This window comes from Oxyura jamaicensis, chromosome 24 (genome assembly GCF_011077185.1).
Source record: "Oxyura jamaicensis isolate SHBP4307 breed ruddy duck chromosome 24, BPBGC_Ojam_1.0, whole genome shotgun sequence".
NCBI classification, from domain to species: Eukaryota; Metazoa; Chordata; class Aves; order Anseriformes; family Anatidae; genus Oxyura; species Oxyura jamaicensis.
The window spans coordinates 7,379,465-7,394,517 of record NC_048916.1 but is presented as its reverse complement, the minus strand read 5'-3'; the positions used below and the strand labels follow the sequence as shown (position 1 = coordinate 7,394,517).

The following is a 15,053-nucleotide window of genomic DNA, read 5'->3' as shown; positions in this document are numbered from 1 at the left end:
ATGGGAAGACAGCAAGCAGTTATTCAAGGCAAAGCCAATCCTAGGGTACTTATTCTGTTAATCAAGGGTTTTCATAGCTATTAATCTGGTAGCCTCACCAGCCATGAAGAGTCAACTACAAAATCTGGGAACTAAACAGAGGAAAAAAAAAAAATACACAAAAAAAGTTTTGCAGATATGTTCTAACAGCAGTTCAACTGGAAATGAACAGATTCTACTCTCTAGCATTTATTTTTGTGGTACCTATCAGTCTGTAGGTAGCAACCTAATTTAATACAATCTGCAACTTGTTCTTTTTGTTAGTCCTATTCTGTAATAAGGTATGTGCTAACATATGATCAGCCAAAATTGTTTGAGTTAGCAATAAGCTTCCCAAAGCTATATTCAACTTTAGTTTAAAAATGGTTTAATACTGAAAGTAAATGTAGCTGCTCATTACAGACTAAAAGCTCCCAAAATAATTTGGTTAGCAAAGACTTCTCACGTTCTCCAAATAAATTTCTTTAAAAGTAAGCCAGCAGAGCCTGAGGGAAGGGTGTATTTCATGCTTACCCTGCAGACTGGCCACATGGTTTCTGTGATGGCTGATCTATGCTTGCTGCGTCCTGCACATCTGCCTTCACAACAGGAGTCCTGGAAGAAAAACAGTTAGGAACATTTAAAACACCTGACAAGTCATGTACAGCATACACGAGCCTGGAAGGCAGTAAAAAAAATAGATCCACTGGGACTGGTCACAAGTGATTCAGCAGTTCAGCAAAACCACACAGGTAGTGACAACAACTGCTCCCGGGATAAGAGAAAACAGATGGCTTTTCCAACACTGCATGAGATGCAAGACTTGCATTCAAAGAGGAATGAGTTGCATGAATCTGGTTGCAAGAGAAACAATTCTGAGCAACCATAAGCAATAAGCTCAGGGGTGAAGGGATGCATGGTGGAATGTTGACAGCCACAGCAAACATTTACAGACTAAAACAAATTTGCAAGTAACAGCAACACAAAAAAGCTATTTAAAAAGATTAGGCTGTCCAAATAGCTCTGGATCAATCTGTTCAAGAATCAGATTTCTTACAAGACACTGAGATGATCAAGTAATCACACAAGTGATGTGCAATATTTGCCAGTTACCATCAGACGGATACTACCACCTTTTAGCACCAGCACTCATTTTGGTCTATTCTTTAATGTAGAAAGAATTGAAAGTGGAACAATCTCCCTGGTGAAATGCATAATTGTTGGCAGAGTCACACTAGGTGACAACCAAGTGCTACATCCATAAAACCATCTAGATTTGTATGTAAAATATAGACCGACAATTCTGTTTCTCTCTACAGATCCGTATTTCAAAGAGTCAATTCAAATGTCATTTTAATTTAAGGTTTGGAAAATAACCCTCTACTCTAAGAGACTAGTGCACTCTCTGCTGTTCTGACGAAGTCAAGAGCCAGATTCTTCCAGTTCTTGCAGTTTCTCTCCAGTCCCTCTTGCCTGCATGGCCTAGGGAGGATGGAAGACGGGCAGGAAGAATAAGGCATGTACTGGAGAGGCATTACACTCACAGATACAGGCATGCAGTTTAAATTTCATAATCAAAATTACCAGGGCAACAGTGTAACAGTGCATCATTTTGGTGCCTTAGAGCACTGCTAATAATACTATTAAAACTTCCAGAGCACTTAAATACATTAGTAGCATACAGGAATAGAACACAACACCGGTTTCAGTACCCTATTCTCAACTGATACATCTAAAACACTCCTTAATTTGCCAGAGTTGTCAACGACAAATAAAAGTCCTTCTAACCCCAATCCTCAAAGTCTTAAGTTTCTCAACCTTCCTCTTCCAGAGGTAAAAGGTCTATACTAACTTCTTTAGAGATCTGCTTTCCATTGACAGCTGAGTTTTTTACATTAAAAATTATCAAAAGGCAAATCTGCAGTAGAAACTAGAGAAAGATCCTTTCCTATATTGTTAGTCTCACAGATGAGCAAAGCAAACACTTCTCTTACCGTGTAGCTGAGACTTGGGGTACAGCAACAGCCCCTCTGTCAGGAGCGTGTGCTTCAGAGGAACCAGTCCACAAGTGAGAAGTTTTGTGCTTCTTTCCATTTCCTTTCTCTAAAGACGGCTGAATGCGCTTGATTTTTGGCTTCATTTTTGTGGAACCAAGCATAGAGCTACTCGCAGATTGCTGACCAGATGATGGGGAGCCTCCAGGAGATGCTGAACTGGCATGCATCACAGATGAGGAAACCTTGTTTTGTTCGAGCCCGGTACTATTGGGCACGTCAACCAGCTGTGGGAAGCTGGACAACTGAGCTGTTGCTGAAGCCGCGCCAAGATCTAGCTGTGAGGAAGCAATTCCAGTTTTGCTGGCTAAGAGTTGTGTCATATTTTGAAGCTGGTAAGAGCCTTCTGGGTCAGTAGATGACTGAGCAACTGTCATGCTCATACTCTGTGCTGAAGGCAGAACACATATGCTCGATGCAGCTGTCATTGCTGCCGTAGATGGAGTTTGTGATGTTCCCAGTTGCGAAAACATCCCAGAACCTGGAGGTAAAGTCATGTGCGGCTCCTGAAGACCAAGGCTTTGTTGACTAGCTTTGATCAAGAGGTTGCTTATTGAACCAAGGTCCCCTAATAATCCAGGACTAGTCAACGTTACTGAACTTTGTCCCAAAACATGGCTAGGAACTGACCCACCAGTAGTAGGGGCTGCTGTGGCCTGCATGGATACCACATTCAGCACTGAGGAACTTGACGCTAGCCCTGATACAGGCCCTGTTGGAAGGTGACCAGCATCTGGCCCGATAACACTGGGAGATGTGCCAACTGCAGTAGCAGTCCCACTTTGTGGGAGCAAAGAGGTTTGCTCAAAATACATTACTCCAGACTTGGACCTTTTGATAATATTGGGTACAGTTCTATGAGATGTTGAATTTGCAATGGTTCCCAAATCCAGTGGGTGGTTGGAAATTTGGGAAGGAGCAAAATTAATTAATGTCATGTTGGAGACCATATCAGGAGGAGCTATAGTAGAGGGGGTTCCAGAGGGAGCCAGCTTCTTATTCTTCCGTGACTGCAGACGAGATATTGGCCGTTTCTTGCCCAGGGTAGCAGTTGGTGTAGAAGCAGTGGCACCAAGGTCTGTCCTCTGACTAGCTTCAGATACTAAGAGCTGAGGATCAGGGGGTGGTTGCACACCAATAAGAAGACCTGGTGAAGGACTGCCAATATTTGGTGGGAAGCCAGTCTGAGAGGCTGTGGAGAAGGGATGTATATGCTGGTGATGGGACATGGGCAACAATCCTTTGCTGGTGGGAGGAAATAATGACTGAGATGAGGGCAAGCTTGGATTTAATCCCGTGGTCAGCGTGAGCCCGCTTCCCATAGGCCCCAGTACTGAGGCATTAGTCTCCATTACACTCTGTGCTGAACTAACAGAAGGTGTCAACTGAATCTTCTGAGTAACACCATTGGGAAGTGTTTGGAGGACGTATAACGGCTGCATATTTTGATTGACTACTAGAAGTTTTTCTGTGGCTGGCTTGAGGTGGGGTGGTGTTGTCTGCACTGCAGCATTAGAAATCTGAGAGGGGCCGGGACTGTCTGTGGAATTGGGAACATATTTCTGGTTTTGCAGGGGAACAGTGGGTGACACGGGCACTTGGATACCTGGAGTCCCGCTGTTCCGAGTTAAATCTTGGTTGCTGCCATGTCCTTGCTCTACTGGGCCACACGGCGGGCTGGCTATATGCTCTGCATCAATGTGACCTTGGATGAAGTGGTCAGGAGTCATGTGTCCTTCAGGGCTTGGGTCTACTCCTGGACTCAAAAGAGTTGTATCACTCTCACTGGAAGCAGATTTTTCTGTAACTGTAACTCTTTTTTCCCCAGATTCTGTGGACGGCAAGGCAAGTATTGACCTTTCTCCTGAAGAAGACAGTGAAGACTCTGAAATTACAGCAAGTCTGTTGTGATTTTGGTTGGGCACCGTAGGGCTGCGAGTAGTCAGAACAGAGAGATCAGAAGGAAGTTCCAGTGGTAATTCAAATTGTTCCTCTGCTGATATGGAGGAAGAAACACTGCTATCCACTGGCTCAGCTGTTGGCAGCTGTTGAGAAAATACTTCAAACAAACCCATATCCTTGCCACGGTTGCTATCCAGACCTAAACCTTCTCCAAGTGTTAGAAGTTCAGATGATGATGACTCTGGACTTTCTCCTAATGCCTGCATAGATGGTGTATTCTTCAGCACAAAGTCCATGATGTCTGAAGGGAGGATGTTTCCACAGTCATCACTGTTGTTATTGTCAGAATCAGATTTCAGAAGTTCTGTGTTAAAAGTATCCAGTAAGTTCTTATCAGAAGGTGTGCTTGCATGAGCTCTACGACCTGTTTCCAACGAACTCAGTTGAGCTTCCAGAGAATCCTGACCTTGTGTTTTAACCCTGCTTACAGAATGGCAGTTATCAATCTTTGGATCAGTTTTGTGGACAGCAGGGCTCTTTGTGACTTGTACTTTTTCCCCAGTTTCTTCAGTTCTATCCAGCTTTAAGTTTTCTGTTCCATTTTCTTTTCCACTTCTTTTTGTTACTTGATTTACTTTTCTTGTTGTGGCTGTGACACTCGTATCACTTTCAGTCCCATCATCTACACCATCTAACTGTGAGATTTTTGGAAGATCACACTGCTCTTCCTCCCTGAATAAGTTATGAGATGCAAGCCTCTCCTCGGTGTTCGAGGAAACCACTGTTCTAGTGAAATTATAGTAGTACAGGTCATCTTCATCTGATGTACTCAAGTCATCTGCACCATCCACTTGTCCTTCTGCAGACCGCTTTCCTCGCTTCTTCCCACTTGAGTTACTATAGAATGGGATATCTTCTTCTCCATAGGACCTCACACCGTACAGAGGTGTCAATCCAAAGAACATATTAGATCTTGCCCGTGCACTTCTCCGTGGATACCTCCGCTTGTATGAGCCTTCTTCTTGAGCTTTAGTTCCATCCTGAAGCATCAAGTTGTTATCTTGAACAGGCAAATTTTCATATGCATTATTCTGAGATTCCTGTGTTGGTGCTTTATTTGGACTTTCCTGACCTACAGAGTTATCTTCTGGGCTTTCAGATGAGGGCTCTGACGAAGTGGCCAGTTCTGTCCCTGCAGACTGATCAGCATCACTTTCTTGCTGTGCAGCTTTAGACTGGTTTTCATTTTCCATCTTGAGAGGTGTCAGAGTGACTTTAACAGTGCGTTTTCTAGGTGCCTGTGATTCCTTGGAAGCCACTTCAACCGGTACTGCAGAGCCTTTAGAGGACCCCTGTGAGGGTGGAGACTTCTCACCAGCTTTTTCAGCAGGATTATTATTACATAACCTCTGACTAATTTGTTCAGTCACCAAACCTTGATTACCAAATTCTGATTTCAGATTTCCTTCATCACTGCCTACTGCTTGACTTGAATCTGCAAGAGATTTCAGGGAATGCTTCTCTTTAAAACTCTCTTTCACTAACTTTTTCCCTTTCTGACGCCTGTCTCTAGAGGCAGAAACTGCCTGCTCACTTGCTGCAAGAGATTTACTATTTACCCCTGCAGACTTCAATGTCTTTACATCCATCTCATCAACCAAAGCAGTTTTATCTGGCTGTACAGGTTCCAAGGTCTGATCTCTGTCTTTTCTTGGGCCTCTCTGATGCAAAGACTGAAAGGATATTGTTTCTTTGGAGGAAAATGATCCTGAAGATTCTTGAAAGGTTCCTATTTTAACATTTATTTCTGTGCTTGATGAACTGTTTGGTTGAGTAGACATTTTGGAGTTTCCTCCAGAGGCAAAAATATGAGCTGAGTAATCTGGGTCCTTTGAGGTCAGTGTTTTCATCTTCTCTCCCTTTGAAGGTGCGCTTTTGGCTAACAAATCTGAACTACTAGAATGTTTTCCATCTGAAGACTGAGATGCATCTGGCTGGTAAGTTTTACTTCCACTTGTAGCTGCTGTCTTCTGGGAGCTTGAACTGGTAGAGCAGCTTTGAACTGGAACACCTGTGGTACCTGAATTCACAGATCCCACAAAGCGGTCAGTATTTTTTACACTCAGTTCATGTTCTGAAGAGGACCCTGTGTTGGAAACTGAAGATACACTGTGCCTGGAATAAGTATTTCCAGCTCGTGTAGGTGAAATCATACGGAGTTTTGATTGCTGCTGTGATGAAGAAGTGCTATGTCTCCTAGAACCAATGCTCTTAAGTCCAGAGGACAGTAAAGGATCTCCTACTGTAACTATTTCATGGGTCACTGGTGTAGGACTCCCTGAGAAAATAAAGCAAGGAAGACTGTTAAGTGATCTGAATCCTTCATAATCAATACATACCCTATTCCTTCATAATAAAGGCAATAAATAAATAAATAAAAATAAACACACACAAAACAGTAATATGAAAACCCTTCAACCACATAGCATAACCATAATGATGATACTTGAGATACATACTAAAAATCTGATATTGTCAATCAGTATTCGTCACATAACGCTCACAAGTCTTTGTCTCAGGGTTCAGTACCTCACCTTTAGAAGCAAATTTTCAAAATTATTTTTTAAATAAAATGCTACTCATATAGATATATTATGTGACCTAAAATATTGGATTTACAATTCCCTCTGGAAAAATATTATCTGAAATTATTAAGCCCCTAACTTTTATTACACTTCCTACATATTGCTGCTACAGTATTGCCCAAACATTGCTTTCCTCATCCCACAGAAATTTTTGCTTCAATCATTAATTTATTGACAGACCATCTCTACAATGTATTTTTCAGAAACGTCCTTCCCTCAAACCTATTGCCGTTTTCCATTTTCTTTAGGAACAGGAAACTAAACATTACATTCTGAATAAAGCCAAAAAAAGACATGAAACAACCAACCAAAAAAAAATCCCAAACAAACAAAACCAAAACATAAATCAAAGCCAACAGCACTTGAAATACCTGCAGAGGGTAAAGGCCTAGAACCAGGAGACCTCTGTGTGGAGGGATAACTTGGTGTCCTGATCCTAAGGCCCTTTGAGACCAATGGATAGTAACAGGAACTAGAGGTCTGAGAATGCATGGGACGATCTGGTGATGGTGGGTTTACAATTTCAGGTGCATTTCTGCTGTCTTTGGATAGAGTTTCTGTTGTTACATGAAAGAGAAACAACAATATAAGTCATTACTGAATTCTAAAATCTACAGCCTGATATATTGCTATCAGATTCCACTCGAGGAATCAGGGTATTTGCTAAATAAATACAAACTCAAAGATTACTGCTTCCTTGTAATTGGATGTCTGTTTTCTTTTCCCAAGAACATATTCAATACATACAGCAAGAAATAGTCTTAGTGTAGGAATTATGACACACTTTCTAACAGCTTCATTTTTAATAGTACTTTGCCTTGGGACAATAACAACATATTTAAAGTTCTGAGAACACTCATGACATTAACAACAATAGGCAAGTCTTCCACCACTAAACCACCCCTCTCTTCTTCTCTCCCACTTCTAAACTTACCTTGCTTACTTTTCTCTTATCAGATTTGTGCCTCTGCTATTCAGACTCTGCTATTGTTTTCCCTCAGCTTACATATTAAACTATGTTACATTTTAATGAACTTTAAGATTCTACATTGACAGTGATGACTGCTGTAAGAAGTTTTAAACAACTTCCAAACTGAAAAGGGCATGGTTTTTACATTTATTGTTTTTTGTTCTTGTTTTGTTTTTTAAACTCACACGTGTATGGAAAAAGCAGTTTAGAAACACAGAAGCAGCACAAAGCTACTATTTAACATGGTACCTAACAATCCACAAGTTATATACCAACACTGACACTGGAGTTAAGATTGATAGTTTTGGATCATTAGAAAAATCTCAGATTCATAGACTAGAAAGCACTATTACAGCAGTTTCAGCTTGGCTCCAGTTTTCTAAGTTAGCAGGCACTACAGTCATGAAGCAGAGTCTGTCCAAAGCAGTTTTAAAAGACAGAGGGTCCCAGCTGCTATCTGACTTTCTGGTATTACTACGGCAAAAACATGTAGAGAATATACCTTAAAAATATACCTTTAACAAGTGCTTAGAAGATTACCTGTAAGGGGAACTGGGCTATGGGCAATTGTTCTGTTATCATCATGTTCAACAGTGCTGTTGATATCAGGTTCTATGACTGGTGGTCGGCATTCCATGATCTTGCAGGTATACACACAGCGTTTCCTGGCATCTGTTGTGCTCCAGTACACTCTGGAGCACCTAGAATATAATTCAAACATAAAATAATTTACTCAATAGTCAAGTAAGCCTTGACATTCTTATTTTAAATTTGCAGTTTCTTGAAATTACACAGAATGAATAAAGGCTTTCTATCACAACATGCTGCACAACTAGCTTAGTCATTAGATTTCTGAACAGTTTATGAAAGCTACAGTCAATTTCTACATTTGTTACTTCACTGCCAGTTTGGCACTAACATAGTAAAAGACATTGTCATGAAAAAGCATATACTCACTGATAGCCGATGGGAAACAACTTATCTTCACAGTCTGAGAGGTCATTCAAAATTCCTAAACAGTCTATTGTCATCGAACCTAAGCAAAAAGAGGAGTAGAAAAATCCCGTGAACAAGATTCCAGCACCAGAAATGCAGTAACTGTTCAGGGACTAGGCCTCACCAATCATCATGTGGATGTTCTCTGGTTCCAAGCCACTAAGAAATTTTCTTCGCAAACTGATTCCTTCAAAATCCACAAAAACTCTCCTCAGAACTTCAAACCCATTCTCAGGAACCACCTGGAGCAAGAATCCACAAAGCATTTCATTAAATTTAAAGGAACCACTATAAATATACTATGCTGTCTGTTGTACCGGATCTTCAGTTTGGTCTTCAATTTAGTTCTTGAACCATGACATAGTACCTCTTTCCAAACTTCCTCATGCCACTTGTATCACTGACTTATTTTTAACAGCACTGTGGTCAGGCCCTCAATCATAAGGAACACATTCAATCTTAACTTTAAAAAACTGCTTACAGTTACAGGCTGTCTACACCTTCAGACAAAGAAATGAGTGAAAGAATCTCACCTCTCCTTTGATCAAATCACGATGCCTCTGGCAGTAAACCTTCTTATCATCCAGAAAAACACAGTTCTTGGCTCGTGAGCACATGAAATGATAGTTACTTGTACAGGAAGTGAGGCAGCAGCCTACTGTAGCGCCCGACTTCTGACAGAACTCACATCTCTGCAAAAGCAAAAAATAAAGGTAAAAATTAATTGATTCTAAAATCAGGCTACCATACTTGTCAGTTGTTTTCTTCTGCAATGGTAGAATACACATACTCACCAGCTGCTTTCCCCGGATCACAGCCATGTGCACATTTTTCAGAGAACCATCATCATCTTCAAACACTTCTGCTGACCATAAAGCACAGTTCACGTGTGTCCATTCATTTTGGCCAATATACAGAAGACGTCCAGCATCCTAAGGAATGGGAGGAAACCATTTTTTTCCCCCCTCAAATATTCAACAAGACACAAAAGCCTAGTAGGTTTCAACTGCACTGGATTTAAGATTTAAGTTCTTCCCAAAAGGAAGTTTGACAAGCTAGCATTACTTTCAGAGCTTAAAACGTAAATGAGGCAGAGGAGACTACAACTAAGTACATGATACAAAAAGCTACCTTAGGAAGAAAAGAAAAATAAATAAATAAATAATCTTCTTACAGAAACAGTCAAGAGGCTTAAGTGGAAGAAATATACACTGTTCACATAAACATGGTGATGTGACTTTGTGAATTTCTTAATGACACACCTAATGTTAATGCCACACTACTTTCTAACCAGAACAAAAGGCAGCTGCAGGTTATTTTTATTTCGACAAAAATATATAACAACATACCAAGATACCAAAAAAGCAAAACAAAACAAAAAAACCCACCCCACTATCCCTTAGAATCAAGTATACAGCCTATTCACAGTGCCATGTCTGTTGTACTGCTAAAGCCAGTTACTATCAAAATGGGCATGTCAGATACTTACATTAGCGCTATCATCACCGTATTTCAGGCACAATGCACACTGCCTGTTGTCTTCTACATCTGGAGGTGGATTAAGCTCAGGACTATCTTCTCTGCTTCTGTCAGAACCTTACAGTTAAAAGAGAGAATGTTTTTTTAATCCTGAAGGTCAGGAAAGCCAAAATTTATCTAGAAAAATTGTAAGCAAGTGAACAGGACAGAAGAGCTAAATAGCAGCCTGAAATTTCAATAACTAGCTTGTAAAGCAAGGGAAAGCATGCATCTGCCTCTATCCAGCTCTTGTTCTGGGGGAAGAGAGGCTTTTCAAAACATACTTCTGGGCCAAAGCTAAGTTGAAGAATATATCAATACGTATCAGCTTCTGAATGATTTCAGGTCACAGAAGTCTCCAGAATTCTTCAATCACGTGCAAAAATACTACTACTCTCTCTTTACTACTAGAGGGTTTGAAGTGAAGCACTGGTTTTGGGGCTAACAGTGCTGCTACTTATTTTCTTACTAGAGATAGGTGGTGTAGGAGGATGTAGAGGAGTTGGTGAATCTGGCTCTCCAGGTCCTTTGGGTTTTGGAGCTGGAATGATTTTCTTCATCAGAGGGGGTTGTTCAGTGCGGTTGTTCTCTTCACGCTCCTGCCACTGAGCATAGTTATGGTCAAGTGAAGGAGGCAGCACTGCATTCGGCAACATACCACTGCTGAAAATGCAACAGGGAGTCAGCTGTCAGACCTGGCTACACCAGATGACCTCATGCACTGTATTACTAGCAATACTGACATTCAACATACAGTAACCACTCATTCAATTACTTACAGTCCACACATGCTTTCAACAAAGACTATGACCAGTCACTTAAATTTTAAGGTTTGTGATGCAGATGTTTTCTTTTGAGGATAACAGATGCAGGAGAGTCACACCAGATGAGGATAACGAGCAGGAAGGGGAAGGAAGGACAGGACTGATAGGCCGACATGCAATATGCTTAGTTCTAAATAATGCTTTTGGTTTCTCTGGTTCGTAACAGTGAAGTGTATATAAAACCAGGGAATGTGACTGCTGTTTTACTTTTTGAAAAAAACACAACTGCCACAACCACAACATCATAAAAAAACTCAAACCCCACAAACAGGCTCTCTTGATGCCTTTTGCTTGGACAGCTGGCAAATCACAGGATGTCACTGTCAGATGCAGAACAATTACTTACTTGCTTGTTACTTTATTTGGCTCCCAAAATCTGGACTTTTTTACACTGAACCATGGAAAAACACGCTCCATTTGCTGAAAGAAAACAACATTCCACTAGAAACGTTATACAACAAAACGAAAAAAATAAAGAAATTTGGCCAAGATCTCCTGTAAATGCACAACTAGTAAGACTTCACTAACACCAACAACTCTGACAAGGTTATTTTGTTCTTGAAAATATCCATAATTGACCCTTTGAATTCCAACAGCTACAAAAAAGTGGTATAATACAAAGCAGATTTCAAAATAACTGTAGTCCTGCTCACCCGAACAAAGAAGGACTTGACCATGCTATTGGCTTTTTTAACTTCTGGCTGCCCTCCATCAGAATTAATGGCTGCTTGAATTATCTTCACAATATCATCACTAAAATCCAGCTGCAAGAAAGCCACAAAATTTTGAATCAGCAGAATTGTCTTCTGTACAGCTACATCATCCATTAACTTTTAAGGCATCAAGTGAACTTCCAGATGAGTAGAAGACTGAACCAGAACATCGACTTCAGCAGAAAAATAATTTGGCTGTAAAGCAGCAAGCAGTTCTGTGCATTTGCAAACTGGCTAGCAGAATTGCTGCACAAACCAATCCATAACTTTAAACTTTCTTCTTCAACCAAGAGTAGGCTGATGACAGATTTTTACATCAACTGTGCTAACTACCTCACAAGGATTTAGTCAAAAATCTAGCAACAGCACGTTTGCAATGGAACTTCACAATATATGTCTCCTCAAGACTACAAGATGTGTAGGAGGAGGAGGGGGAAGAAAAAGTAATAATAATAATAAAAAGAAATAATTTTAAAAGGCCACTCTCTACAAAGAAAACTGATCTGGTCAACATTAGCATTTTATATAAACGACCCCTAAGCATGAAATCATGATCATTCCTGCAAACATGAATTAATTGGTTTCCAGAAAACTGACTACCATCAGTAATATTTGACTAGGCTTTTTGCTGGAATCTGCACATAAAAGGATGACCTATTCTGTTCCTACGAATATAAGAGACTAAGAGCAAAAGCAGTTTAATCAAGTATCTCTGCTGGTTAAAGAGAAGCATATGACAGTATAAATTACATGTCTTTGGGCCAACATTAACATGAATGCCAGCCAGAATTATTTTTAGCAGTATGTTAACCTGTTTCCTTGTTCATAAAGAAAAGGCTTAAGCATGCTCAGTTATAAATACCACAGGTCATAAAGTGGTTCATAGGCTATTATTAGAATAGAGCACTACAACTCTGACATACCACAGAAGTGTAACCTCCTTGATCCATTTTTCTTTTTACTCCTTCCAGATCCAGAGGTTGCTGCTCCTCCTGTTTACTGACTTCTGTTAGGACAGGAGGATCGGGACCTTCAGGAGAGCTTCTGGATGGTATACTCTCTTCTGTCTCAGGATTTAAATCAGGTGGTTTTGCTGCCTGTTAACATCAGCAACCAGACAGACAGACATTGGCTATTGAAGTGTGGCTGCTACTCATGATGTATTCCCCTGTACGTTCATAGGCACAGAGATTCTCATTAACATGAAACAGAGGAGACTCAAGTTCTGAATTCCTGTCCAAAACATGGGGACAAAAATTAAAAGGTCTTAACTGGCTTTTTGCCGCTACCTGTAAGGCACACAGCAGGACAGTGATCAGCTATGAGGATCAAACTCATTTTTCAGAAGTCCTATTTCTGAATATGTTTTTCAAGACCAAATATATTTCACCAGAGATCTAAATTGCCCCATTCCTTGAATAAATTTACCACCCTATTTTTCTTTTATTCTCAGAAGTCATAATCATAGATACCCACTTCTCTATTCCCATAGTCATGAACAAAAATTTTTAAAAACAAACAAAGCCAAACAACATGTACTGTGATTTAAGTACAATAAAATTTTGAGTATGATGCACAGCAATACCAGAATTAAATCAAATGCCAGGCAACACTTCAAGGTGGACTATAATTGTAGAATATCCTGAGTTGGAAGGGACCCACAAGGATCATCAAATCCAACTTCTGGAAACAGGTAATGAGGCTTCAGCTTACCTGCCTGTAACGCAGCAAGTGGCTAGTAGTTCTAGAGTTCAATAGGGCTGTTAAAACCTGTTTTAAAGAAACCTGCAGCTCCTTTTCCAGTGCAAGACGCCATTCTGCAGGATGCTGTTCTGTACAGTTAATGCAGGTGTATGCTACACTCTCAGGCAAGTTAGAGAGTATCTCATACATTTCATCTGGAGACAAAAAAAAAAAAAAAAGAAAATAGTCATCTAAACTACCGAAGGACAAATACTGGGAAAAATTCCCTTTCTGTATACCACACTTACTGTTTAAATCAAATACCCTCTGTGTAACAAAAGCATCTTGTGTAACTCATTGTGTGACGCTGCATTTGAAACAAGTCCTAAGCTTTCAGGATGTCACTGATACATCATTCCACTGCATAGGTATTTTTCAAGCAGATCACAACAGGTGAGGGTGTTAACGCAACACTCAAGGAGAAAGGCCTAAAATTGGATTTCTTTGGTCTATTTGCTGCCCCTTGTACTTAAAGGATGAGGAGATAAGAATTTGACTTACCAGAAAGGTTTTCACATTTGGAGTGGACCCAGCGGTCACATTTTCCACACTGCATCATCTTACTCTCATAGTCATCATCATCATAGCATTTGTCACAGAGAGGACAAAAGTTTCCTGAAAATAAGATATGATTTTACCAGAAGCTCAACTGTCATGCACACACCTTAAAGGCTAGATGGTTACTTACTAGTGTGCTAAGAAATAAGCTCTCTGAAACCAATACAATTGCATCTACTTTTACAATGCTGAAACCAATGGCCACAAAAAACAAACAAACAAAACCCCTGCCTGAAAGACTGGTTACCCACTATTTTGTGGGGTGTAATGAGACTAATAAAATACTATATGAACTAGCTTTACAGAGTAGAATGAAAATTGAAAAGATGACATACAGGCAAGAAATTAAGTGGAATAGTCAAGATTCTTTATCCTGAGATTTTTCCCCCAGCGTGCCCCCTCCTAGACTCAAAGGCCTTTTGCACAGTAATTAACATAAGGATCAACCACTTTACAATAGGAAACGCGCTGCTTTTAAGCCAGAAGACCTTTAAAATACCTTTTTCCTCAAGTGCTACTTGAAACCGTGGATCAACAGGTCTGTAATAATTGCTTTATCCACTGTAGTGCTTAATTCTGAAGTCTCAAATTCTCTCAGTAAAACAATAGTGACTTTTGTTATACTTTGTAAAACCACGAACATGGTTTCCCTACACAAACAATACTGCTCCAATTCATGGCCCCAACACTAGGTTTAATTTCTGTTTGTACCAGTGACAAGCTCACCAGCTTGAGGCCCTCATTTGAATCTACACTGACATAATCTCATTAAAGGACAGAATCCTAAAAGGTACCTGCTGTAAACAATTACAATTTTACATACCTTTCGCAAAGAGTTTGGCACAATCATGACACAGTGAAAAGTCGTGAGACCACTGCGCATCCCACCCCTTCCCTGGTGTTGTTGATCCACAGCTCTTGCAGCGAACACATTTGGTACATATCTGGAAGATGGATATGTTTGGCAAGAGTTATTTGCTTTTATCTAATGGATTTTATTATTTTGTATTAATGATACATTTCATAATTTTATTATTTAATGAGTGCTGATAGCTTATACAACAGAACAAGAGTTTCAAACAACAGAATTTCCACTATAAGGAGAAGGGCTC

At 40.2% G+C, this 15,053-nt stretch overlaps 1 protein-coding gene across 3 annotated transcripts in view; it reads right to left on the bottom strand.

The window, feature by feature from the left end:
• KMT2A (lysine methyltransferase 2A) overlaps nucleotides 1–15,053 on the bottom strand; it is a 35,301-nt gene that overhangs the window by 7,130 nt on the left and 13,118 nt on the right. For 2 of the 3 annotated variants that reach the window (XM_035346267.1, XM_035346269.1), the window contains 16 exons: nucleotides 14,765–14,885; nucleotides 13,885–13,998; nucleotides 13,354–13,538; nucleotides 12,564–12,737; nucleotides 11,581–11,691; nucleotides 11,274–11,347; nucleotides 10,573–10,766; nucleotides 10,075–10,181; nucleotides 9,380–9,517; nucleotides 9,119–9,277; nucleotides 8,710–8,827; nucleotides 8,547–8,625; nucleotides 8,130–8,290; nucleotides 6,991–7,176; nucleotides 2,013–6,312; nucleotides 553–633 (listed from right to left, as the gene is read on the bottom strand). In XM_035346267.1, coding sequence (XP_035202158.1) covers nucleotides 553–633; nucleotides 2,013–6,312; nucleotides 6,991–7,176; nucleotides 8,130–8,290; nucleotides 8,547–8,625; nucleotides 8,710–8,827; nucleotides 9,119–9,277; nucleotides 9,380–9,517; nucleotides 10,075–10,181; nucleotides 10,573–10,766; nucleotides 11,274–11,347; nucleotides 11,581–11,691; nucleotides 12,564–12,737; nucleotides 13,354–13,538; nucleotides 13,885–13,998; nucleotides 14,765–14,885 — 6,302 coding nt within the window. The remainder of the gene's footprint in view (nucleotides 1–552; nucleotides 634–2,012; nucleotides 6,313–6,990; nucleotides 7,177–8,129; nucleotides 8,291–8,546; nucleotides 8,626–8,709; nucleotides 8,828–9,118; nucleotides 9,278–9,379; nucleotides 9,518–10,074; nucleotides 10,182–10,572; nucleotides 10,767–11,273; nucleotides 11,348–11,580; nucleotides 11,692–12,563; nucleotides 12,738–13,353; nucleotides 13,539–13,884; nucleotides 13,999–14,764; nucleotides 14,886–15,053) is intronic. The other variant, XM_035346268.1, reaches the window with a different exon arrangement.